Genomic DNA, 27759 nt, shown 5'->3' on the forward strand with positions numbered 1-27759 from the left:
ATAAGCTGAATTATGATCATACAGCTTAAGAAAGAGGAGCAGCCAATTCTGAAATAGAAGTCGAACATAATTAAGCCTTTGAACTTTGCTAGATAGAGTTGTCCCAGACTATGGTCAGACTTAAAGTCAGTCAGAATTGTTTAGATTTGATGCAGTAAGCAATATGGGAGTTATTGCAGGGGATTGAGCAGGGAAAAGACAGGGTAAAAGTGGTTATTTTAGTAAGATTAATTTAGTAAACAATTATGGAACACCTACTACATCTAGCACTCTTGCTAGGCCCTGAGAATACAAAGATGACTTAGGCATGATCTTTGCTCTTGGTAAGCTCACAGTCTATTTAGAAAGATAGTGTAGTAAGTTTGTGGTTTAGAACATGGATCTGGAATGATAAACCTCAGCTTCCTCATTTATAAAATGAAAATAGTAATATCTGCCTCTTTAATAATCTTGTACAAATTAAATGAGATAGCATACCTAATTCCTTGGAACAGTGCCTATCTCAGTGAGTACCTCATATCAGCTTCTGTTATTATTGTAATTGACAATTGAACTAACATATAAGTATGACAGTATAGTTCAGGAATTAGCAAATGTTTTCTGTGAAGAGCCAGATAGTAAATATTTTAGGCCTTATGAGCCATATGGTCTTCACTGCAACTATTTGAGTCTGCTGTTGTAGCATGAAAGCAGTCATAGACAATATGTAGTCAAATAGAAATAACTGCATTCCAATAAAACTTTATTTGCAAAAATAGGATTTGGCCAGCAGGCCTTAGTTTGCCAACCCCTATTTACTAGGTACAGTAGTAGCACAGAGGAGGGAGTGATTAATTCTGGTGGCTAGGGAGGGGGTTGGTTTCACAGAGAAAATGTTTGAGAGAAGCCTGGCTGTGGGTTTCTTGTTAAATTTGAGAAATGAGACACTAGAATTAGAAACTGCCTGGGAGCTTTTCAGTAATTCTTTTGAGAGATGATAAAGGCTTATAGGAGAATGGTGGCAGTGGGAAGAGAGGAAGAGCTGACCTGAAAGATATTTAGAAAGAAGAAATGATATAGCCGGGTGTTGTGGCAGGCGACTGTAATCCCAGCTACTCAGGAGGCTGAGGCAGGAGAATCACTTGAAGCCAGGAGGTGGAGGTTGGAGTGAGCTGACATCGTGCCACTGCACTCCAGCCTGGGCAACAAGAGCAAAACTCTGTCTCAAAAAAAAAAAAAAGAAGAAATGATAGAGATTGGTAAGAAATTAATATTAGCAGCTGGAGAAAAGGAATGTGCTAAATATTTTTTTGGGTTTTTTTTTTTTTAAGATTTCTTTTGGGAAACTGAAAGAATGAAAATTATAATACCTGAAACTGACAGGATTCTGTGTTCACTTGAAAACATCTGTTTCCACAGCTGTTTCTATCCTGTCAGTCTCAGTCTTCTCCCTGTCCTCCTAGTGTAGAATCCGATTCTCTGTACTTTTTTAATCTTCTTTTTCTTCTCAACTTGTTTTCTTTTACCTTCTGTTGTTCAGCTACCCTGTGTTTAAAAGAGCAACAGTCTTTCTTTGTGCTGATTTATCTTTTATCCATTTCCTTTTTCTTTCCTGCCTAGATTTTTGAAATGACTATTTTGAATATTTTTCTTCTCCCTAATCCATCCTTTATGCCTTGAAAGTGTAGTCTTTTTCTCCTCTCTACCTGCCTGAACTGTACCCTCTAACATCACCAGTGACTCCATTTTAACCACAAGGATCTTTCTCCTTCCTTCCTTCTTTTGTTCCACTTAGCACTCCTATATGAGAAGCATTCTTCTAAGTGCTAGGGATGCAGAGATGGAAGACAGAAGAGTAAACAATCAATTACAATACACTTCAATAGGTATAGTAAAAATATGTGCAGGGTGCATTGGGATCTCAGAGAAGAAAACCATTTAATAAATCATAGAAAGTGAAAGCTTCGCAAAAGAGATGGCACTTCTACATTGAATAGGATTCAGAGGAGGCAGTTGGGAGTTAAAGACAAGGAAACAGCACATGCAGAGGCAAGGAAGACAGGCAAGCAGTTAGGTACGTGGGTATGGCTAGAGCATAGACTGCATGTTTTGGCAACTGAAGGAGAGGAATTCATACTGAGGAGTTTGCGTTTTTCCTGGGCAGCAGTGAGAAACTATCATAGAACTTCAGGCATTGGGGTGAGAAAATCAGATTTGTATTTTAGAAAAATCACTTGGCAATAGCATCGGAATGAAGGAGATTATGAGTAAGACTAGTTAGGAAGTTTCTACAGTAATTTAGGGGTCCCAGCTGAAAACACTGATAAGGAGGGAGGGAATCAGAGTTCTTTTAGAATATATTTATCAGTCGTCACCCTCCATGAACCCAGCTTTATTTGATGTTATTGGCCTTATCCTTTCTTTATTTCTTTCTTTTATTTATTTATTTTTATTTTTTTTGAGGCAGAGACTCACTTTGTTGCCCAGGCTGGAGTGCAGTGGTACTATCTCAGCTCACTGCAACCTCCGCCTCCCAGGTTCCAGCGATTCTCATGCCTCAGCCCCCTGAGTAGCTAGGATTACAGGCATGTGCCACCACGCTCAGCTAATTTTTTGTATTTTTATTAGAGACAGGGTTTTGACATGTTGGCCAGGCTGGTCTCGAACTCCTGGCGTCAAGTGATCTGCCCATCTCAGCCTCCCAAAGAGCTGGGACTACGGGCATGAGCCACTGTGCCCGGCCTGGCCTTATCCTTTCAATGATGAATGAATAATTATTTATAGTATAATACCTATGCATGTGGCATACTGTGTATAAAGATGTATATGGAAGAAAAGTAAGATGTAATTTATGCATTCTAGGAGCATATAACCTTATAGGAAAGATAAGACATACACATATGAACCAATTAAATAATAGCAGAAGCCAGGAATATAATTAAGACAGTGAGTGTTAAAGATAATAGATGTAGAACTGCAGGAAAGAGAAAGGTCAGATTGGTTCGTGAAAGTATCTTAGAGGAGATACGTAGGGTGAATGAACAGTAAAAGATGAGTTTATATTAAGTAGAGGATTTCTGAGGGCAGTTAAAAATAGACTTCAGCCACTCTCATCTGAGTAGAGCTGTAGCTTAGATAAGAAAGTTTACAATCATCAATATAAGGTAGTTGGCAATTAAAATTGTGAGCTAGAATCGCTTGAGTCACTATTAAAAAAAGAACAACAGGCCAAAAACAAGACCTTGGGAAATATTCACGGTAATAATAATACAGGAAGAAGAACAGTGGGCATATGAGTCAGAGAAATTGCTTATCATTCTTTTTGTTACTATCTATTTTCCACATAATTGTCTTTCCTCAGCTAAGTTTGCAGCTTCTAGAGAATAAGAACTAGGTGACACCGTATTCCTCCACAGCATCTAGCACAGTACTAGGCATATATATATATAGTAGGGGATTAACAAATCTATCAAATAAATAATGACTTTAGAAATAATGTGGATGTTTCCCAGAAATGCAAGAGCCAGAATGACAGTGGCACCCTACTGAAGGTGTTCTGTAATGTGGCACATGAATACTAATACTGTAGGACTCTTGGCTGTACCCAGAACTTTAGGGCAGATTTGAGAGATTCCAAGACTGTGGTGAACCAGAAGTCTGAACAAGGATTTTCATAATTTGAAAAGCCATCTCATGGAGATTTCCTTCTGCTTCAGTCAGTTTTTAACTTTGTGTGTCAACACTATGTCGTGGTCATTTTCTAATCATCTCATGGTATCTTGGCTGTGGGATCACACACATACCCACTTCCCAATACTCACTCTGGCCCAGATTCTTTGCTGGATAATTATTGATCTCTGTGCTATATAAAACAAAATAGGCTGAGGTGAATACACCTACACATATATGTCAGCTTCAAAGAATAAGTAATTGGTGGTTAGATGAGAGGGTGAGTGAAAAAGGAAGTGGATAAGTAGGTAGGTGGAGGTTTGGGAATGAATGGTTAGGTTGGTAAGTGGGTGCCATGACAAGAAAAAGCTAGGGAATAAATAAGGAGGTATTAGTAAAACTACAGTTAATTCAGTTATTTAGGTTAGTGATAGCAAATAGTATGGACACTCAAAAAGAGTAAATCATCTTTAAGGTTTTTTTATGTTGACTTTGGAAGGCACCATAGTATCTTTTTGACAACGGCAGCAAATTAACCATCCTAATTGTTTTGCCTAAGCTTATATTAAAATTAATTTACATTTTCACACTGTGTATTACAGTCAGTGGTCACAGTGGTTTAAATGACTGTCAGAAAATAAACTTGGTAATTCCTACATATACAGTTGAGATTAAACAGTATATTTAAATTTATTTTTCTATGTAGTTGACTCTTAATTATCCATGGGCAGGTTGTTCATATTCTAAAATGTTTTGTGGATGGCCATATGTGTCACTTAAGGAGTTTAGATTAAATTATTCAATATAGTAAATTTTTCTATGAAAAATATATTATTTGAGTTTTTGTAACTCAAAGCTTTATATTTCATTTTAGAAAATACTCAGATTATATTTTTATATAGTGATTTTTAAAAGATAACTTTATATCATTGCTAGAAAACCGCATCATATTTTGCTCTTTTCATTTGCCATATTTATTTGAGACAGATACTTGGGAAGCCATTGAGAGGTGAAAGATCTCCAAATCAGCAGCCAAGTCATATTTGGAAACTTGGAATAATCTTCTACTCAGTTTTAAGGCAATAATCATTATGCAAAATAATAATTATTAGTCTAGAATAACAAGCCCATTCTGAAATGTTTTCATCTGCAAACATTGTCATTATTTACCAAAACATGCAGAACAAATTTAAAACTGTTTAAGGTCCTAAATATGAAGTATCTTTTAATAAATAAGAATTAAATAACTTTTTACCCATTAACATGAGAAATGTTTAAAATATTTAAATATTTATCTTTTCACATTTAACTTTTCTTTTTTGCTTTACCAAAACAAAATACATGTTTTTGTTTTTTGAGACAGAGTTTCGCTCTTGTCACCCAGGCTGGAGTGCAATGGCACGATCTCGGCTCACTGCAACCTCCGCCTCCGACGTTCAAGCAATTCTCCTGCCTTAGCCTCCCGAGTAGCTGGGATTACAGGTGCCCGCAACCATGCCCAGCTAATTTTTGTATTTTTAGTAGAGACAGGGTTTTACCACATTCGCCAGGCCGGTCTTGAACTCCTGACCTCAAGTGATCTGCCCATCTCAGCCTCCCAAAGTGCTGGGATTACAGGCATGAGCCACTGCGCCCGGCCAAAAGGCGTGTTTAAAAAAAAATTTTTTTTCAAAAGACTTCTCAAGTTTTAAACTCTGATCTAATGAAAATGTTACTAGCGGATCACCTCTGTGGTGTATGAATCTATCTTTAAATTTTATAAATAATTCACACTGAGTCATGAAATTTGTTACAATTATTTTTGTGAAGGAATGGTGGATTAACACTTTCTGACAGCCAACAGATCTGCAGCTTCTTATGATTAGTTTTTTTGATGACTATTAAAAAAAAAAAAAACCTAGCCTGCTATATTTTATTTTTAGAAACATTACTTAAAACTTAAAGTTATAAATTATACTAAGTTTTCTTTGAGGTTTATTATCCTAAATCAAATACTTTTACAGAATGGCATATGTATAGGTGTTAAGTATAAACAAAAAGTATTTTAGACAAATACTTCTTGAGGCACTAGGGATTAAAAGATAAAATATGGTCCTTACCTTGAAAGAGCACGCTATAAAGCCAGAATCATTGATAAGTAGCATGCTAGCTCCATAAGCAAAGGCCTAATAAAAAAGTCATAATTGATTTTCCTGACCTTGACTGGCCTAGAGCTAATCTCATTCCTCATGGCAAAGCTCAGTGAGTCAGGACTGCAACAAAAGAAAATTTAACAGCCCCACTGCTGCTTTTCAAGATAAGTGCAGAGGAGATAGCCTGCAGTTAGCAGAGGAGCCCAGCTCACATACTCCAAGCTGGGTCTAGAGCTGAAGGTACAAAGAATTTGCTTTAGCCAGAATATAGGTTACAGAGTGTTAGGATGTAACTTCCAAGCAGATGTAGCTTCCATGAAGGAGCATCTTCACAGCCTCAAGCCCTGATGAGAAGTAATTAAGATAATTTACAGGTATTTAATTCAGTTGTTAACTGGGCTATCTGGAAAGCAGCTTTCGGCACATACTGTCATCATTGCTTGCCAGTTTATTCATTTTTTTTTTTTAGGTTACTCCAATTTCTCCTCTGATTTCATATTCTCCCTCTTCCAGTCAGAGTCTTTTAATAAAATTTGAATGTACCCCTCTACTGATTATAACCACTCTTCTTGGCTGCCAGAGGCAATGCTACATTTCTTCTATTTGTTGTTACCCCTCTCCCTGAACCCACCCCATTCAAAACTCCTTTGAATGAGAAAGGTATCCATATCGAGTGCAGCTTCAAATCGGTCAGCCTTATTTAATCTTAGCTTCTGTCCTTTTGCAGAGAATGGAACCTTAATTCTGATTGGATTATCTCTTCTCTTTTGTTGGCCATGTCAATAATTCTACAGTGTTAACGAAGTTAAGCAATCAAAAGTTGGTTATTACTTTCTCATGGTTGGTTTCCTAATAATTTCCCTTACTGAGGCATTTTTATGAAAATTATTAGTGTTATTATATTTTCTAGTGTGTTCTGTTACCCACTTCAAAATAAACTCTCATGACAGGTACACGCCCTGCAGTTACAGAGGAATGGAGGAGAGACTACCTCATGGCAGCATGTCACGACTAACAGATCACTCCAGGCATAGTAGTTCTCATCGGCTCAATGAACAGTCACGACATAGCAGCATCAGGGATCTCAGTAATAATCCCATGACTCATATCACACATGGCACCAGCATGAATCGGGTTATTGAAGAAGATGGAACCAGTGCTTAATTTGTCTTGTCTAAGGTGGAAACCTTGTGCTGTTTAAAAAGCAGATTTTATTCTTTGCCTTTTGCATGACTGATAGCTGTAACTCACTGTTAACATGCTTTCAGTCAAGTACAGATTGTGTCCACTGGAAAGGTAAATGTTTGCTTTTTTATATTGCATCAAACTTGGAACATCAAGGCATCCAAAACACTAAGAATTCTATCATCACAAAAATAATTCATCTTTCTAGGTTATGAAGAGATAACTATTTGTCTGGTAAGCATTTTTATAAACCCACTCATTTTATATTTAGAAAAATCCTAAATGTGTGGTGACTGCTTTGTAGTGAACTTTCATATACTATAAACTAGTTGTGAGATAACATTCTGGTAGCTCAGTTAATAAAACAATTTCAGAATTAAAGAAATTTTCTATGCAAGGTTTACTTCTCAGATGAACAGTAGGACTTTGTAGTTTTATTTCCACTAAGTGAAAAAAGAACTGTGTTTTTAAACTGTAGGAGAATTTAATAAATCAGCAAGGGTATTTTAGCTAGTAGAATAAAAGTGCAACAGAAGAATTTGATTAGTCTATGAAAGATTCTCTTAAAATTCTATCGAAATAATCTTCATGCAGAGATATTCAGGGTTTGGATTAGCAGTGGAATAAAGAGATGGGCATTGTTTCCCCTATAATTGTGCTGTTTTTATAACTTTTGTAAATATTACTTTTTCTGGCTGTGTTTTTATAACTTATCCATATGCATGATGGAAAAATTTTAATTTGTAGCCATCTTTTCCCATGTAATAGTATTGATTCATAGAGAACTTAATGTTCAAAATTTGCTTTGTGGAGGCATGTAATAAGATAAACATCATACATTATAAGGTAACCACAATTACAAAATGGCAAAACATTTTCTCTGTATTCATTGTTGTATTTTTCTACAGTGAGATGTGATCTTGCCAAAGCCACCAGACTTTGGCTTCCAGGCCCTCCTATAGTGAGTTGATTGTCTGCACTTGCCTTGCCCAATAGCCAGTAGGCTACAGCTTTTGCCCCACACCCTTATTTTCAGATTCTGGATCATTCTTGTTTACAACTGAAATATATATAACCTCAGTCCAAAGTGGTGATTGATTTGAGTATTTGAAAATTGTTGTAGCTAAATGAAGCATGATTAGTTAGTCTTAGTATGAATATCATTTAATCTTTAAAAAATCAAGTAAAAATGTTTATCTGATAATGTTTAAATAATTTACAATATAAACTGTAAACCTTATTAGGCATGAAATCAATCAGAAGAGAAAGAAAAATGCTGGAACATGCTTGATGTATTATGTAAAAAGCATATTTAAACAAGGGTCCTCAACCCTGACTGCAGATAAGAATCACTTGGGTTACTTCAGATGCCTAACACCTTCCTCTCATACAAATAAGAATTGGTAGCTTTCTTAAAAAAAAAAAAAAAAAAAGCGTTCCAGGTGATTCTAATCTGCAGCCTGGCTTGAAACTCACTACTTTAACTTGCCCCTGATGATCTGATGGCATCATATATCACATGAACATCCACATGGATTCAGTCTTTCGCTTTTATATCATTATCTAATATTCAGTTGTTCTGCACCTGATGCCAAATTCTGGGCTCTACTCCTAGAGAGACTTACTCAGTAAGGCCAAAGTGATAGGACTTTAAAATCTGTAGTTATAAAAATACCGCAGGTGATTCTTACGCAGGTAATCCAAGAATCATACTTTGAAGAATTATTCTAGACTCTGAAGAGGCCTGGCTCTGCCTTACGCTATTATAGTTTATGACCTTTAACAATTTAACTCTCCGAGCCTCAGTTCCCTTGTTTGTAAATGAAGACAGAAGATAAATACGTACTCTACCTACCTCACAAAGCTGTCAGATTAAGATCAAGTGAAAAAAATTATGTGAAAGCTCTTTGAAAACTGTAAAGCATTATGAATGATAAGGGATTAGGTTATTGTGGATTTAAGAGGTGTGAGGACTGCTATAGTACATTCCTTGACGTGTGTTGAATTCATGTATACTTACTTTCTTACCCTTTAAAACAAAAACTGCCAAGAAATTAGGTGTTGAAAAAGAATTTTCTCATCAGGCAGCAAAGTCAGTTTTCTGATAGTAATAATTTGTCTATTATGTTATATATTTCAAAGTACATGTATGATAATATGACTTATTCTTCATGAGAGATATTTGAATATTTGGCCCAAAATGTTTTTCATTTTTCTCTGTGTTCATTGCCTTTCTCCTTGGAGCTGGAGTTAATGCTCAAAGCAGGCAGGTCTGAATTCCCTCATAACTGACAATTAGTAAACATTTTCTCTGAAAGCCAAACATATAACAACTTATTTATCAATAATTCATGAAGCTTTTGTCTGAGAATCTCTCCTGCAAACAGCATGAGAGAACTAAAACAAACATTCACAAACAAAAATAAGTTAAAATAGAAGGTACCAGTTTGGGCTCGAAGATGTTGTCATCCATTGCCATCTGCATTATATTATCAACTGCCAAAATGTTAATTGGTTTTCTTTTACAAGTGGGCCAAGTATAGACAGTTAAGTGAACATCACTATGAAAATCTTAACTTTGTGCTTCTAGATTTTTAGATAATCATTTGTATTTTCTCTATTAAATTAATTGTGGGTATGTAGGGAATACTATATTGACTTTTCAGTTAGTTTCAGTAAGTATCTTAATTTTGTCCCACAAAATTTATGTAATATTATTAATCCATGGTTTTAAACAACAGTATTTAGTTTGGGCAGCAGTTTTAAGTCTAACTAGCTTAAACCAATCTGAATAAGTCTGGACAGTTTTCCTACCATATGTTTAACTTTGATTGGCATATGATAATGTTTAGTGTTTTCTTTTTTCAGTTGACAACTGAGAAAATAATAGTTCTCTCTAACATGTTAATATATTATCAAAAGGTTTTCAAAAAGTACTTTGATTTCAGCAACATTGTTTTATTCAGTAACTAGACAAAAGATCTAAGATAATATTAAACTCAAAACAGTTTGTTTCAAAGAACAATTGGTTAATAACTCAGCTGGCACAGGGATTCATACACAGTTTTTCAATAAATATTTAAATGAACAATTCATGTCACACAACTTGCTTTTACCCTAGTACTGAGTCTCACATCAAAGAAATTTGAAAGATCTATAACCTATGTGAAATGAAGTCTCTGCTTTACCAGAATAATATGTGGCAGGTAATAAATATGTAAAGTACACCAAATGAAACATATTTTGCATAGATAACAGTCCATATCACTATTATAATTAAAGAAATATATGTACAGACATGTACCAATCCTTTTAATTAATTTTAGAAGATGAACAGTGATTCTTAGAAGTGAGTAATTAGACTCCTTTTAGTCTTATGCTGTTAGATCTTTGTGGACCAGCTGGGTAAATGAATCTTCAAATCAACCTTTCTTTTTCTGCTGCTCTTAGAGCAGATTTATAAAAATTCTAAGAATATCTTCAAATTAGAAAAATTTACTACATTTTAACCTACCTCATCAGTTTCTTTGTGATAATAGCTGAAAATAAACTGTACCCATCTTAGTTTAGGCTATATCTCTGTGAAATGAAAGGAACCACTTAATTTTTTTATATAAATTAGTGAATCATTTGCTGGAGCTTAGAAAATATTAACATACCAAAATTTCATTATGATATTTATATTGCTTTTTGACATGCCAAAGGTACATTTACATATTACCATATTTGGATGACTTACATAGTCTGGTGTAATGAAAATTCCCCTGGGATTGGAATTTTAAGACTCATGATGTCAACTGGGCTGGTCATTTTATTTCTCTGAGTCTTTGTTTCTTCAATGTAAAATGTGGATAAGGTAATTTTTGGTTTTAGCCTCCCTCACTGGATATTGTAAGGATCAAATGAAATAGTATTTATTATAATGCTCTGTAACCCATAAATTATTCTACTTAAATGTTTTTTTTATAGAGACAGGGTCTTGCTCTGTCACACAGCCTGGAGAGCAGTGGCATAATCATAGTTCATTATAACCTTGAACTCCTAGGCTCAAGCAGTCCTCCAGCTTCAGCCTCCCAAGTAGCTAAGACTGTAGGCATGCACCACTACACCTGGCTAATTTTAATTTTTTTTTTCTTTTTTTGAGACGGAGTCTGGCTTTGTTGCCCAGGCTGGAGTGCAGTGGCACAATCTCAGCTCACTGCAACCTCCACCTCCCGGGTTCAAGTGATTCTTCTGCCTCAGCCTCCCGAGTAACTGGGACTACAGGTGCGTGCCACCACATCCAGCTAGTTTTTGTATTTTTAGTGGAGATGGAGTTTTGCCATGTTGGCCAGGAGTTTTGCCATGTTGGTCTCAAACTCCTGACCTCAAGTGATCCGCCCACCTCAGCCTCCCAAAGTGCTAGGATTACAGGCATGAGTCACTGCACCCGGCTTAATTTTAATTTTTTTAATTTTTTGTAGAGATGAGTCTCACTATGTTGACCAGGCTGGTCTTGAACTCCTGGCCTCCTAAAGCACTGGGATTACAAGCATGAGCCACCATGCCTGATCCATAAATTGTTCTACTGATACCATTTGGTTTTGTTAGAATTTGGGGGGGCTGTAGAAAACAAGGTTACAGTCTTCATTAGTATTTCTTTTTAGCAATAACAACAAAATAGGCAATTAGACCAGTGTTCATTTGGTACAGTCTTTAAATCGGTCATCCAATTAACCTTTAAAAAGTAGGTTATGCTCTTAAATTGTATTGGTTCTTTAATATGTGTTATACCAGAGTATGCACTCAAATTTTATGTAGTTGAATTTGTAGAACAAATTTGGGGATATTCATTTTATTTTTCCTTTTATATGAAATTGTATAAGTACATTAGCTTGACTTAAATTATAAAAAAAATATATATGAAGAAGAATGTAGACCCTATAATGTTCTTTGTCTTTGACTTTTTGGCTTTTATGTACCTCATTCTTTCTGATTGAGAACAAGTTTTGAAAAAGTGATTCACTTGTTGGTTTTCATCATGGCAAAACTTTAAATTTTAAGTCATCACACTATGAGAATTGTTTGTACACATTTATAATTTTTTTGAAGTATGTGAAGTAAGGATTTTTTTCTCCATTCTTCACTCACAAAGGATAGCATTTTTATGGAACCTAGATTTACAAAGGAACTCATGATTCTTTTCAATGCTTTTATGTCGTTTTACAGCTGATTAAGAAAAAATGTTTACATTTAATTCAGCTGTATTTCCTAGTAGCTGTATAATCTTACACATTATTCTTATATAATTTTGACCTATTTTATATGAAAATAATTGTATTGGCATCTCTTCATAATTTAATTCTCTTCTCTCCTTCTTTTGTTCCGATTAGATGAATTTGGGAAAGGAGTAGGAAGACTAGGTATCACATGCCTTCCGTCTGATTGTAATCAGTCTCCTGGGTTTTTTACTAATTTAATCTTAATCCTGTGCTTCTTTAGTCATCAAATTGATATAGGATTACAATTTTCTCTCAGGATCCAAGTCTTCTAAGAATGAAAATGTTGAAGTCTACCCAGAACCAGCCATCCTTGTAGACATTTCTATTTGGTTGATTTATAAAGATTTAATATATAAAGATTTAATATGAGTTAAACATGTTTTTTATTCTGTGATCTCTAATTAGAAAGTAAAATTCTGTTGCCATAAATATAAAAGAAAGTTTTCACTTATATTTTAGTCAAACACCAAACCACTACATTACTTACTTCCTATAAGACACAGTAGTTCAATCTGTTGAAATGCATTGAAGGATAATTTCCTTCAGATTACTTTTTAAATCATCATCTGCCTCAGGAAATTCTTTCTTGAATTTTTTTGTTGGTGTGAAAGCGTTGCTTATACTTTATGCTCGTTTTATTGGTCACTGTCACCAGTTTTTCCCAATAAAGATTAAAAATGTTTTTTACCTTGAAATAATTCAGATTTTGAAGATTCACTGTTTCATTATTTTGCTAATTACCATTAACTAGTAAAGTTAGTTTTTAAAGTTTTTTTAAGGTTGATATTTTATCATATTCCTGGAGTAGGATGGATTACTTTATTATTATTGTAGCTTTACGGTTTTTTGTTGTATAAGTCAGCTTGTTTGTATATGCTAAATTGCAGATATTTCTTTGTGTTGTGCTTATTGGTTTTTTTTTTTTTAACTTAGAGCTTAATAATTTCTATTTTCTATCCTGGAGTCTAAAATTAAACAAAAAAATCTATTTTCTAAATTGGCAGGATTTTTTTAATGATTAGTAAAAATGTATTATTTTATTTTAAAAAATACAATAGGATTTTGAGTCAAGAAACTTGACTTCTACTCTTGCCTCTCTTTTGCAGTTAGCTGTGTAACTTTGGATAAGGCATTTTGTCTCATGGTGCCTCCATTTTTCTCATTCTCTAGGGAACAAGAGAATTAGTTTAGGTAGCGTCTAAAATTCCGCCCAGCTCTCATTTGGTTCTCATTTGACCATTTTATAATCATTATTTTGGTCTCATTTTTATTCTTCTTATTCATCCCATGAACTAGATCAACTTGTATTATTTTACTAGATCAACCTGTATTATTAACGTCATTTACATGTAAATTGATGGGATTCAGATATTTTATCAACTGTTTTTCCATTAGTGATTTTAAGTAATTTTAAAGAAGGAAAATTATATTACAGATAATAAAAATGAAAGAAAGTTATAAATATTGGACATGGCTTTTTTAAATGGGAAAGTCTTCTTAAGCACCAATATAAGCACCTTAAATTGATACATAGAAAAGAATGACATAACGTTTTGTGGTCTTTGTTCTCTTAAATATGAATATAGCTAGTTAGCCTAAAATTTACACAAAATGTATTCAAGATCAAATTAGTGAACAAAGCAATGGTTCGTATGGCTAATTTAAAAGCAATTCAATTTACCAATATTAAAATAATTATAAAATGTAAAAGAAAATTCAGAGGAGTTGATTGAAAATTTTTTGTTCAGTAATTATTCTTAAACTGCATTCTTAGGTTTATTACATAAATATAGTTGCCAGATTGCCATGGGCAAGTGAATGTCTTCATTTGAAATATTATTAGAGATCAATGTGGCTTGTTATTTTTAATTTTTTTCTGGCTATACAGAAAATGTTTCTGGAAAAATTCCTTAATTGTCATCTGATACCATGTAGAGATTGAGGCCAGACGCAGTGGCTCACGCCTGTAATCCCAGCACTTTGGGAGGCCGAGGTGGGCAGATCACTTGAGGTCAGGAGTTTGAGACCAGCCTGATCAACATGGCAAATCCCCTTCTGTACTAAAAATACAAAAATTAGCCAGGCGCAGTGGCTCACACCTGTAATCCCAACACTTTGGGAGGCCGAGGCGGGCGCATCACGAGGTCAGGAGATCAAGACCGTCCTGGCTAACATGGTGAAACCCTGTCTCTACTAAAAACACAAAAAAATTAGCCGGGCATGGTGGCGGGCACCTGTAGTCCCAGCCACTCGAGAGGCTGAGGCAGGAGAATGGCGTGAACCCGGGAGGCGGAGCTTGCAGTGAGCTGAGATCGCACCGCTGCACTCCAGCCTGGGCAATGGAGCGAGACTCTATCTCAAAAAAAAAAAAAAAAAAAAAAAAAAAGAAGTAGAGATTGCATTAGTTCCATATCTCCGCAGAGTTCTCTGGTAGATTAAATGTTCTCTGTGCACTAGGCCAAGGAAGTTCCTGTTACCTTTGAAAATCATTGTGTTTGCTCTGATTGTCTACATTAGCTCATATCAATCTTTTGAACACTGGTTCAAATCTGGGTGTTGGGTTAGGATCTGATGAGTAGAGAATAGTGGAAAGTTGATATAGGAAGGTATACTGGTTTCTGGTGTGATTCTTTAGCTACATTTATTCCTTGTCTTATGTCATTTCACTGGATCATGTAACTGTCCTGGCTTTCAGAAATTATATTAGATGCCCAGCCTTTCTCATTCAGAGATGCCTGTATTATTATGTTATTTCGATTGCCTACCAAAAAAAAAAAAAAAAAGGTTCGTTTTTAGTTCTCTGCCTCTGCAAGTCTTTGTGATCACATTTGTTAAATTGAATCTGAGATTCAAATATTTCATTTAATATTTTCTGGGTTTTGATAATGGGATATTCTGTAAGATAAAGCAAGTAATCCTAGAGTGATTTACTTTATGTTTAGCCATCCACCATTTTCCTATTTCTCTACTCCTCCCATTCTCCATTTTTAAAAGGAAATTTACAAATGTCTTCCTTTATCCCTGCCTCAGATAATTTTTCCCTGAACTCATCTTGTCAGCAGAAACATTTAATGTGAAATAATTCTATATTTCTGAGACAAGATCAACACAGTAGTTCTTTACATTGAGCTGAGGTGAATGTACACTTAAAAATACTCTATTTTCTTTTTATATGAACTTAAAATTTTAAAAATCATATATGGGACTCCCCAATGTGAAAATATTAGTCTGGACATTCTCTTGCCATCAGGTGCTATTTCTACCTTAGCTGTGAGTTAGACTGAATCCAAATTTTGTATCATTCATCTTTTTATAATATTTAACTTCCCTAGAATCACCCCATTTCACGTCTTTAACCCCAACTTCCAACAACTTTTCTGCTTTTATTTTCAAATGTCAAATTGTATTTTTGTGTTTTATTTTCTCATTGAAGTGTAAAAGTATCACATATATGAAGGAATGGCTGGTTTAGACATTTACTTTGGCATAGTAAAGATTGATATTGATACCACCCACCATCCTTTCCTCTAGCCCCAGAAAGAGAAGTTTGACAACTCAGAAACGATTAAATTATCTTATCTTGTTATTTAATAGAACAATGGAAGCTGTTTCATCAAAATTAAAATACTTTACCAAAAAAATACTTTTTTGTATTTTAATCCGATAGTGAATTTGGGGATTATTTATGTAAATGTATCATAATTAATAGTAATTATGAGTTATTTCACTCTCTGTAATTTGTGATACCCAAGATTCATATTTATTTAATGTGAGGTGTTTTTTGAGGCTTTTCTGTTTTATCTTGTTTTCTTAACTTTTTACAGTGTTGTTAGATTATCGCGGTCATCTCGGCATGTGGATCTCTCCTCCTGTAGATCAGCTGTTCTCTCTTAGAGTCAGGACAAGGAGGTTTTTGCTACATGGTCATAGTTGGATAATACAGTATTATTCTGAACTATCTGAAATTGCTGGTTTTATTGGTCAAAAATGATCAGATGCTAGCAATTTCATAATAGATATATTCAAGAAGGAACCAAACTTTAAAAGATGTTTTAGAATAGGTATGTTAACTTCTCATCCTAACCCTATCAATATATCAGAGGCTTTATGAAGGAGACTCTACAGATAACCACAAATCTTATCAAGAAAATTCTCCTTAAAAAAAGTTATCCTTTATTTTGTTGTTAAATTTCCCAGTTTTTAAAAGTGTTTTATCAAAATGACTTCATAATTGAAGCAAATACCTTTTGGAAGTATATATGTTACATAAGACTTTCACTAAATCTGTGCGTAAAGCTTTTATAATCTGAGATATTGTTATGTATTAGGTTCGTGCAAACCTAGTATAAAAGGGTTCATCTGTAAGTATCATTTAGAGGCAAAATAATTTTCCCCCTCACATCTAATGTGGACTCAAATTTTGGCAACTGGAATGTTATCCTCTTGGTAGGCATTCTAAATTAATGAATACTGCTATGTGGTGTAGTAAACAAATTTGCCATAAAATGCCATTTAAGGATTTTATTTTTACCTTTATTTCATTATAAAAGTATATGAGTTGAAGATCATATAAAAAATATGAAACTCCTATACAGGAAATCCCCAATTTTGTGATTTAATAGGTTGTAAAAAGAGTTGTTCCAAATTCAGACTACATCTCATCATATAAATAATATTATGAATAATAAGGGTAAAAGATTAGCCAACAAAAGCTAATCTAGTACACCCCATAGAGGTACTCCAGGTGTCTTGGTTTTGGATAAATTTTTATAGTGGAGAAAGGTTACTTTGATCTCTCAATAATTGCTTGGTACACTTCTTCCTAGGCAATATGCTCATGATACCCTCTTCATGTGACCTATTCCTCAAATGCTGCATTCTCCAAAACTTCCCTACCTGCCTTCTATCCCCTAGTCATACTTATCAGTACTTCCAAAATATAACCTATCTCAAGTGTTAGAAATTTGCTTTAACTAATTTATATTAAAGTGTTAGTGACTATAGCCCTTTTATCTCTCTTAAAGAGAAATCTGCATTAAAAGCAAACACGTTGCTGTTAGCTCAAATTAATGTCAGTGAGTAGAATCTTAAGCTTTAAAACAAAAGTGGAAATAATTTAAATTAGTGTTGATGGGACTATTTTGAGGCAAGAGATACCATAAAGTGACCTAGCTTGGAAATCTGCCGCCTTTGCCCAAACCCATGTGATGTCTGAAACTGCTGTATATTTTCAGTGACCTTGAGAAAGGGAGCTAGTCGTTTGTATTTATGGGCCTTATGAAGTCAGGGCCTGCTGATCCTGTTTTTTAAGTTCAAGGGCAATGCCTGAAGTATCCTAGATCTCCTTCACCCTCGTTCTACCTGACGGACAGCTAGGTCTGTCTTCCAGCTCCTTCTCATTGATACTACATTTACAGATGAATACTATCCATGCTTGTTAAAAAAAAAAAAAAAAGTCTTTCCCCATTTTACTGTTACAATTTTTCAAGAGCTATAAAGGTAGAAAAAGTATTCCTTTTCATTATTCTAAAAAATATGTCATTTTTAAATAGCTGGCACTTAGCAGTGTAGTTTTCCAAACTTTATTCTGAATCAAATTGCTGAGGTGATTCTAAATGTCTAATGTTGATTTATCATATAAACATCTAATTAGAAAGTGTTTATGCTAAAGACTTGTATTTTGTGGCATTAGTTCTTCATGTTTCTTTTTTATATGTTTATTAAAATTGTTCACTTCCAAATGAGTGGAAAAGTTGCTGTTGTTGGGATGTACAGGGCAAGTGCACTTGGTTAGAGCATGAACTGGGAATTTCACATTCGCTGATGTGCTTTGCACTCTGCTCTTGTAGATTTATTTTGTTTACAGTAGACTGATGTCAGTTTTTGTAAATGTTTTTTCTTAGCACTTTAACTGTGAGTGTACAAACTGATTTTAAATGTAGTGGTTGTATATTTTGGTTATAAATTGGAGATTTTTAATAAAATTAAATAATTCTCTTTTCTGTCATTAGTACCTGATTAATTATAATTTTCTTTGTCGTCTTCCAGACCCTTTAAACAGTCTATTTAACACTACTGCACTGCATTTTTAAATGTTTTCATATTATAAGTTTTTCATATGATAATGTAGGAATCATAGGAATCTGCCACATAGAAATAAACACACACCATCCTATATTATATCCCTTTTTTCTCATACTTGTTTTGTCAATACAGATAAAACCCATCTCTGTTCATTGTTATATCTTCAGCACATTACACTATTCGACACATATTAGAGGCTCAATAAATATCTGTTAAATACATTAAAGTATTGTATTTATATCAATTTCCCAATAAATCCTACCCATATAAGCAAATAAACTATCAGGTGATTTATTTTCATGCACAGGAAGGCAGAAGAGGATTTAAACTATTAGTAGTATATATTAGCATATGTCTTGCCTGGATCACACAGTCTTTTGTTGGGAGACCTTAGAAATCCTAAAGTCCAGCTTAACCTGCTGCAGACCTTCTTCAAAACACCATCCTTTATAACCCTCTGCTTGAATGATTTCAGTAGCAGGAAGCTCACTATGTAAAGCCTTCCATTTCATTTTTATTTTATTTTATATTTTTGTTTTTGTTTTTTTGTTTGGCCTTCCATTTCATTTTGAGACAACTCTAATTGTTACAAAAGACTTTCCATTTATTGAGTGGAAATTGTACCTTCACTCATTGATGCTATTCTACAGATATACAATAATTCTATCAGAGAAGTAGACATTTGAAAAAAAGGCATCCTGTTTCCTCCAAATCTCTGCAGGCAAAATATGTCCTATTCTGCAATTCCTATTCTTCAGTTCTCCTATGGCATCCTGTCAGACCCTAGTTCTCCGAAATACTCCAGTTGTGAATATTCCTCTTAAAGTCTTCCAGACAACTGAACACTCATCTCCAGATGCTGTAAAATCAGTGAAGATTGCATTGTACATTATATTCTATACACCACTGTTAATTCTAAGTTTATTTAGAAAAACAGGAGCCCTTTTTTACAATCATCTCCCTCTAACCATTGAAGGGTCTAGCCATTTATGTGATGAAATATGTATATATACATATTCATTAATTGTCCAAACTCTAATATTTGTCAACTAAAGTCAAATATTTCCCTGAGGCACTGATTATCTACTATGTGCCAGGCAGTGAACAAAATAAAGTCCCTAATCTCCTGACAATTTAAGATATACCAAAGACTTAATTAAGATGGAAAAATATCCTAAATGATTGTTGCTAAATTTAAGGTTCGCCTCTGAGGGAAGGGAGGAGGGTATTTTTGAGTGTTTTATGTTGATCATTGGCTAACTTGGGCAAATGCCGGTCATTCGCCAGTTGAGGATTAATCAATGTGTGTGCTGGAGCACAGAGGTACATATGTGCACAGTTTCTTCATCTGCAAAATGGAAGTATTGGACTAAGCCAATGGTTTTTAGCTATGGGATCCTTCATCAAATAAAATAGTATATGTAGTCTCAGTACATAAAATAGATAAAAGCACCCTTTTGTTTAAAAGGAATGTAAGGTCCCTGAATTCCACTTACTTGGCCCAGCTCTTCTTAGCCCCCCTCCATTACAGCATCCCTTGAAGCACCTAGACAGAACTCTTTGAGCTCAAAGAGCCCACTTTTAAAATTACTAAACTGTTCTGTATCTTGACTGGTGGTGGTCACACAAATCTGCATGTGATAAAATTGCACAGAATTGTATATACACACACCCAAATGAGTGCATATAAACCAGTGAAATCTGATTAATATAGATTATACCAATTTCCTGGTTTTGATATCATAGTAACCATTGGGGAAAACTGGGTATGGGTATTCTTTAAACTGCATGTAAATCTACAATTTAAAAGTGTAGCAACATTTTTTGGTAAATTAAAATGATCTCTAGGTCCCTTCTAAAATTCTCTGATTAATGCCCCATTCATTTTCTAGCTGCCTTTCCTTTCTGTTAATTTTAAAGAAACAATTAGCATTTGTTTTGAAGAGACTCTTGGTAAAAGTATCTTACCCGGGAATTTTTCGATTCTTACTTGGCCCTCCTAATTGGGTGTTCTCAGTGAAAACGAGACACTGCTAATATGCTTTAGAAAATAGCCCTCACATTCTCCCTGTTCCCAATCCCCCACTTACTCTAAGCTCCCCAGGAGCAATAATTCAGAAGTCAAATTGCTCAGCACTCCTACTCCGAGTGTGGCAGAAGAATGGCCTCTTAAAGATGTCCACTCCCTGATCCCCAGAACCTGAGAATACCTTACCTTATATGGCAAAAGGGACTTTGCAGATGTGATTAAGGTTGCTGATCTTAAAATGGGGAGATTATCCTGTATTACCCATGGAGGCTCTATCTAATCACATCATTCCTTAAAAGAAGAGAACTTTTCCCAGCTGTGGTCAGAGAGAGATGTGACAATGGAAGAAGGCTAAGAAAGATTCAGCATTGGAAGGACTTAACCCAAGGTCACTGGCTTTAAAGATGGAGGAAAGAAGCCATGAGCTAAGGAATGCAGGCAGCCTTTCAAAGCTGGGAATGGCTTTCAGCTGACAGCCAACAAGAAAATAGGGCTCTCAGTCCTGCAACTGCAAGGAACTAAACTCTGCCAACAACCAGAATGAGCAAAGGTATTAATCCTTCCTGAATGTCTCCAGAAAGGAACCACAGACATGAGTTTAAGGCAGTGAGACCCACGTCAAGACTTCTGAGCTACAGAACTGGAAGATAATAAATTCATGTCGCTTAAACCCCTAAATTTGGGTAATTTTTTACGGCAGCAATAGAAAACTAATATACTAAGCCTCACACCTCCACATCCACAAAGTGTAGGCAGTAAACAAATGAGTAATGGAAAATGGCACAAGGAGGCCATTAAGAGTCAGAAACATTTCAGAGAGCTGGCCAGTCGCCATGAAACAGACTGTTGAGGTGGGTGGAGGCAGGTTGGAGAAATTGACATTAATAAGAGCAATCAGTCCCTGCTGCCTTTCTTCTGATTTCATCTCTTTTATTATTCTTTTTTATCATTATTTTTTCAGTTTTCATTTATTTCCATATGGCCTTCATTTTTCTCTTTTAATCTAATCAAGCATGGTGGGGTTTTTTTTTTTCAACCCCACACTTCCACCAGCAAATGCACCCATTTGTCAGAAGGAGATGAGGAGCAACTTAGGCTTTGGAAAAATGAGATTTTCACATGTACCAACTATTAAAAAGTTAGGGTACACAGCTTTAGTATCTAGTCTCTGGGTTCTCCTGAGACCGTGAACATAACACAAAAGAGAGTTATACACAAATCCACTTATTTAAACAAACAAAAGCTATAACACCAGGCACTCAAAAATATTTTGAAAATAACAAAAGCTCTCTACTAAAGTACTGATGAGTCACTGTCTTCTATTCTGCAGCTGAAGAATTGTGTTGAGCTCTTTTTACTATCTCTTGGACAGCTCAAGACTAAAAGCCCTTTGGGGCTAATGGAATGTCCTCATCAGCCTCAAATAATATTAGACAAGCTACTGTACAATAATAAAAACAGCAGAAGAATTTAAACACTCCATATGAAGTGAATCATTTTTTGACACCAGACTTGTTGGAAAAGTGTTTGCTAAATATGGGCAATACATTCATACACTATGTATGCAAGCTTCTGATTTCTCACATGTCCAAGTGACCAGAAAGGCAGAAGGAGGGAAGTTGTTCTCTGACAACAGATTGGGTACAGTTGAGCCAGATTAGGGGAACTGTTGGTAACAGCCCCCTAGGGCACAGGTAATGCATGGGCCTCCACTCATCAATTTGGTGGATTCCAAATTAACCCTTATTGTAGTGACAAAGATTCCCGTGCATTCTCAGCATGATGGTAAGCATTTCTGAAAATTCCAAAAATGTGTGGGCCAGATATTGGCTTATTTCTGGAGCCACTGCTGCAGCACTAAAATTAGCAAATCCAGAGCTTCTCAGGTAAGAACAAGCTAAATCCTTTAATCGAAAAATCCTTGACATCCTATTTTGGGGGAGAAAAAATTGAAAAATCCTTCCTTTCTTCTCCTTGTCCTGTTCATTGATAAAGGCTCTTTACATGACATATTTAACTGTAAGCCTGTTTTAGCTGTCATAATTTTAGTTTTTTTCAGAACCAAGGGTCATTTGTATATTGTTCCTCGTCTGTTGATGAAAATTGCTTTAAAAATGATGTTTCAAGTATCTGTAACCATTCAATAGCATTCATTCATTCATTTATTCAGTAAATACTCATTTGTTTACCTACTTCTTCTGTAAGACCCTAGGCATGTAAAGGAGAAAACGACGTGGTTTCTACTCTTGCAAAGCTCACACCCTTGTGAAGAGATGAGCTCCTAAACACCTGAGTACTGCAATACTGCTGTGCTCAAAGCATCATGGAGGCACACATGTGGAAGAAGTTACTTCTGCCATGAGGACTGAGGGTACAGAGGGGTTTATAGAATATGGAAAAGTCAATCAATATTTATTGACCACCTATTGATTGTTGAGATTACATCAGGGAACAAAATGCACTTGTTCTGTTGAAGTCCTGTAATCAGAATTTTGAATCTAAAGGGAGAACATAGACAATAAACATTAATTTCAGATGGTGATAAATATTGTAACACTGTCTGATAAGAGACCCCTAAAGGTCTTCAAAAACAATGTGGATATTGTTTAAAGTACTAAACAGTGGTTTTAGTTAAGGGATTAACATGACATAATTTTATTTTTTAAAAAAATTATTCTGGCAGCTCCATAGAAAATGGGTTATGAGGACCAAGAGTGCACACAGGAGCCTGGGCAATATGGTGGAACCCATCTCTACAAAAAAAATACAAAACTTAGCAGGGCGTCATGGTGTGCACCTATGGCCCCACCAGCTATTTTGAGAGGCTGAGGTGGGAGGATCGTTTGAGCCCGGGAGGCAGAGGTTGCAGTGAGCCAAGACTGCACCACTGCACTCCACACTGGGTGACAGATCAAGATCCTGTACTTAAAAAAAAAAAAAAAAAAAGCACACAAGGAGACCAATTCAAAAAGCAACTATGCTAGTACACGTTAGAGATAATAGTATGACTGGGACTCAGATTAAAGTTGTAGAGATGAAAAAAAAGGGAAGTATTTTGAAAGTAGAGCTAGACTTACTGATGTACTGGATGTGACAGATGAAGGAAAGGGGATGAATAATAGATGACTTCGTGTTTTGACTAGAGCAGCCTCATGGATTATGGTGTCACTTACTGAAATGAAGACTGGGGGAAGAGCAGATGCTGGAGAGAGAAAAATCATGTGTTCTATTCTGGACTGGTTAGATGTTAGGTGACTGCTAGCCATCCAAGTGGAAATCCCAAGTAAGCAGGTAGACATATGAGTCTGGATCTCTGGTTGAGATTTTGACCTGAGATAGAAACTTGAGAATCATAAAGATTTAGGTGGTATTTAAAGCCATCAGGCTACATGAGATTACCTTGGAGAAGACTTTGTAGTGAAGAGAATTTGTGTAAAGGACAAAAGGTCAGGAAAGCAGAGAAGGAGAGACCTGTGAGATAGGGAGACGGTCAGGGGGATGTGTTATCAGGGAAGCCAGGAGAGAAAGGTGATTTGTAAAGGAGAGAGTAGTTCAACCCATCAAATGATCCTTAAAGATCAAATAAGGCAGTGGGCACAGTGGCTCACGCCTGTAATCCCAGCACTTTGGGAGGCTGAGGCTGGTGGATCACCTGAGGTCAGGGGTTCAAGACCAGCCTGGTCAATATGGTGAAACCCTGTCTCTACTAAAAATACAGAAAATTGGCTCGGCGTGGTGGCAGGTGCCTGTAGTCCCAGCTACTCGGGAGGCTGAGGCAGGAGAATCGCTTGAACCCAGGAGATGGAGGTTGTAGTGAGCTGAGATCGTGCCATTGCACTCCAGCCTGAGCAACGAGTGAAACTCCATTTCAAAAAAAAAGATCAAATAAAGCCAGACACTGTGACTCACACCTGTAATTCCAGCACTTTGGGAGGCCGAGGTGGGAGGATTGCTTGAAGCCAGGAGTTTGAGACTAGCTAGGCAACAAAGTGAGACCCTTGTCTCTACAAAAAAGAAATATATATACACATATATATTTTTTGTTACATATATAATATATATAAAAATATATATATATTAGCAAGGTGTGGTTAGCTCATAGTCTGAGCTACTCAGAAGGCTGAGGTAGGAGGATCACTTAAAGCCCAGGAGTTTGAGGCTGCAGTGAGCTATGATGCTACCACTGTACGAGACCCTGTCTTTAAAAGAAAAAAAAATCAAATAAGATGATGACTCAGACAATTTGATTTGACATCATGGAGGTTATTGAAAAGAACAACTTCAGTGGATGGGAGTAAAGGCAATTGCAAATGGATTGAGCAGTAACTGGGGAATTTGCATTTCCAGCACTTGGAAGGTTAGATACTTTCAGTGACCTTCCCAACGAAAACAGCCCAAATTCTGGACTATGTATGAAAATCTTTGTAATTTGCATTGCTAAGCTGCCCTGATCTTACCAATAAAAGTCAAAAACAAAGTGAAAGCAAAAATCATTGGTAATAAGCAGCAGCACCAGCTTCTGCTGTGAGAGTTTCTGCTGAACGCTAAAGACAGCACAACATATGGGCGGCGAGAGATTGAGCCTAAGCTCCAGCCAATTAGAGAATGTAATAGGAGGCTTCCAAAGGGGTATACTTTCACTGTGAAGGTGAGGGAGGAAAAAAGAAGAAATCCTGCAGAACGGGACATCAAAGAAACTTTATTGCTTCAAATTTAGCGTTGGTTGGCAGGAGTATGGTGAATCCCCCCTGAGAATTTGTAACCATAACTGCCTTCATGAACATTGTTTGTTCCAAATATACACTTTTCTCTGTGTGATTTGAACCTGAAGCCAAGAATATAACTCCAAGGGTCCTGGATGACTGTAATTTCATGCAACTGGCAGAAACAAATGCACCGTTTCTTTGGAGGAGTGCAATTTCAGTTCCGGTGTCAAGGAATTCCCACAGAGAAATTTGCAAGGTAAATGAAAAGTTCGTAGTCAAAACTAGCAAAACACACAAAAGAGAACAAGACATTGTGAGTGAGAGCCTATTCTCCAAAGACTTCCATATTCTAAAATTAATAAAGGATACAAAATAATTTAATATATTTAAAGAAATAAAAGAAGGTATCAGGGGTATAACTAAGGAACAAGATACTATGAAAAATGGCAAGGCAGATTTGGAAAAAAAAAGACCTAATAGAATTAATAGGTATGAACAATTTAATAATTTAATTAGAAACAACAGAAGAAACAACTGATGAGAGATTAGTGAAATAAAAAAGTGATTTTTTTAAATGTCCAGAATTCTTTAGCTTTTTGCTTCTAACAAATAGAATAAAGCAGAAGTGAAGCTCTACAGTTTTGGAGATAAGGTCATAGAAGTCACTGTAGCTTCCGGTAGCTTCTTGCTGTTTCTCTTGGATCCCTGTCTGGGGAAGCCAGCTGTCATGTCATGAGGGCACTCCAGCAGCCCTGTGGAGAGGCCAGGTGACAAGGAGCTAAGGCGTTGGGGCAAGCCAAGGCCTTGGAAGCAGCTACTCTAGCCCTGGTGATGCCCTCACACGACCACAGCCCTGGCTGACGGCTCCTTGTGAGACGCTAAGCCAGAACCACCAAACCAAGCCACGCCTGGACTCCTGACTCTCAGAAACTGTGAAATGATCAACCTTTGCTGCATTACGCTGCTCCCTTTTGGAGTAATTTGTTATGCCACGATAAATAACTAACACAAGATTAATTTGAAGAAGTTATCCCAAATGCAGCACAGAAAGACAAAGAAATAGACGTGAAATGACATTAAATCAGCATTCTAGAAAAAGTAATGGGAAAAAGAAACATTTCAAGTGCTAAGAGCTAAGAATTTTCTAGAATTGTTGAAAGATATTGATCATCAAGTCCATGGAGCCAAGTCAATGCTAAGATGAGTAATTTTTTTTAAGTGCATTTGGACACCTTATAGGAAAATGGAAGAATACCAGAAGGGAAAAAATGAAGCAGCCAGAACGGAGACAGATCAATCATAAAGGAATAGCAATTACACCAAAGGCTGCTTTCTTTACAGCAATAGCGGAAGTCAGGATTCAGGAATATATTTTACTTTATTCAAAGAAAAGCAACTGTAAACCAGGAATTATCAGCCAGCTAAACTATCTCTCAAGAATGAAGGCTCAGCTGGGCACGGTGGCTCACACCTGTAATCCCAACACTTTGGGAGGCCAAGGCAGGCATATCACCAGAGATCAGGAGTTCGAGACCAACCTGGCCAACATTATGAAACCCTGTCTCTACTAAAAAAAAATACAAAAAACTTGGCTGGGTGTGGTGGCACGCACCTGTAATCCCAGCTACTCAGGAGACTGAGGCAGGAGAATTGCTTGAACCTGGGAGGCGGAGGTTGCAGTGAGCCAAGATGGCTCCACTGCACTCCAGCCTGGTGACAGAGCAAGACTCCATCTCAAAAAAAAAGAATGAGGGCTCAAATGATCTGGGTAGCCAAGATCACTGTGGCCACCTACCCCAAGTCCCTCCATATCTACCTCTTACTGTTTTTCAACAAAAAGAATACAACCATACTCATCACACACCTTTAGCATAACAAGAAGACAAACACCGCAAACTTCAAATTACCTAAAGCAGGAAAGTAAACACTGTCCTACAGCAGAGATTTCTCTTGAGACCCCACTGCCAAACTTTGCAGAGAGCCAGAGGGTCTAGAAAAACTGCACTTAAGAGAGAAAAGGGGCCCAGCACAATGGCTCACGCCTGTAAACCCAGCACTTCGGGAGGCTGAGGCAGGTAGATCACTTAAGGTCAGGAGTTCGAGACCAGCTTTGCTAACATGGTGAAACCTGATCTCTACTAAAAATACAAAAATTAGCCAGGCATAGTGGTGCACACCTGTAGTCCCAGCTACTTGGGAGGCTGAGGCAGGAGAATCGTTTGAATCCGGGAGGCAGAGGTTGCAGTGAGCTGAGATCATACCACTGCACTCCAGCCTGGGTGACAGAGCAAGACTCTGTCTCAAAAAAAAAAAAAAAAAAACGGAGAGAGAGAGCGAAAGAGAAAAGAGGATTGAGCTAAAATCAAAGTTCCACTCAACGTTATGAAAATATTGGAAGAGTCTTGTCAGGTTAGAGGTCACAGGACCTTAAGAGTACATGCAAGATTCGAGGATGTAGTCATCTCAGGGCAAAGAGAGCAAGAAAATGGGGAGTAGGAGAGGCAGAAGGGCCCCGTGGAAACTGAGTAGTAAAGGGGAAAAGAATCTTGAGGGGAAGTTTCAGAACCTTGCAAAATGAAAGAAAACCAAAAAGTCAAAGGACAGCTAAACTCTTCCCTTGACTCCTTCCCAAAAGCTGCCCATTGAAGAAATATACTTTACTACACCATCAGAAAAGGATGCTCCCAAACTCACCACCAACCCTGCTCAGGAAA

At 36.3% G+C, this 27759-nt stretch overlaps 1 protein-coding gene across 9 annotated transcripts in view; it reads left to right on the top strand.

The window, feature by feature from the left end:
• Positions 1-14615, top strand: part of FZD3 (frizzled class receptor 3) — a 76340-nt gene extending 61725 nt beyond the window's left edge. For 6 of the 9 annotated variants that reach the window (XR_010159233.1, XM_528098.8, XM_001166266.7 and 3 more), the window contains one exon: positions 6731-14615. Coding sequence is in view for 5 of the 9 variants with exons in the window: in XM_528098.8 (XP_528098.1) it covers positions 6731-6944 (214 nt within the window). In the remaining 4 variants the exon portion in view is untranslated. The remainder of the gene's footprint in view (positions 1-6730) is intronic. The other 3 variants (XR_010159231.1, XR_010159234.1, XR_010159232.1) reach the window with 2 other exon arrangements.
• The last annotated feature ends 13144 nt before the right edge of the window (positions 14616-27759 follow it).

The sequence above is a fragment of the Pan troglodytes genome, chromosome 7 (assembly GCF_028858775.2).
Source record: "Pan troglodytes isolate AG18354 chromosome 7, NHGRI_mPanTro3-v2.0_pri, whole genome shotgun sequence".
NCBI lineage: Eukaryota > Metazoa > Chordata > Mammalia > Primates > Hominidae > Pan > Pan troglodytes.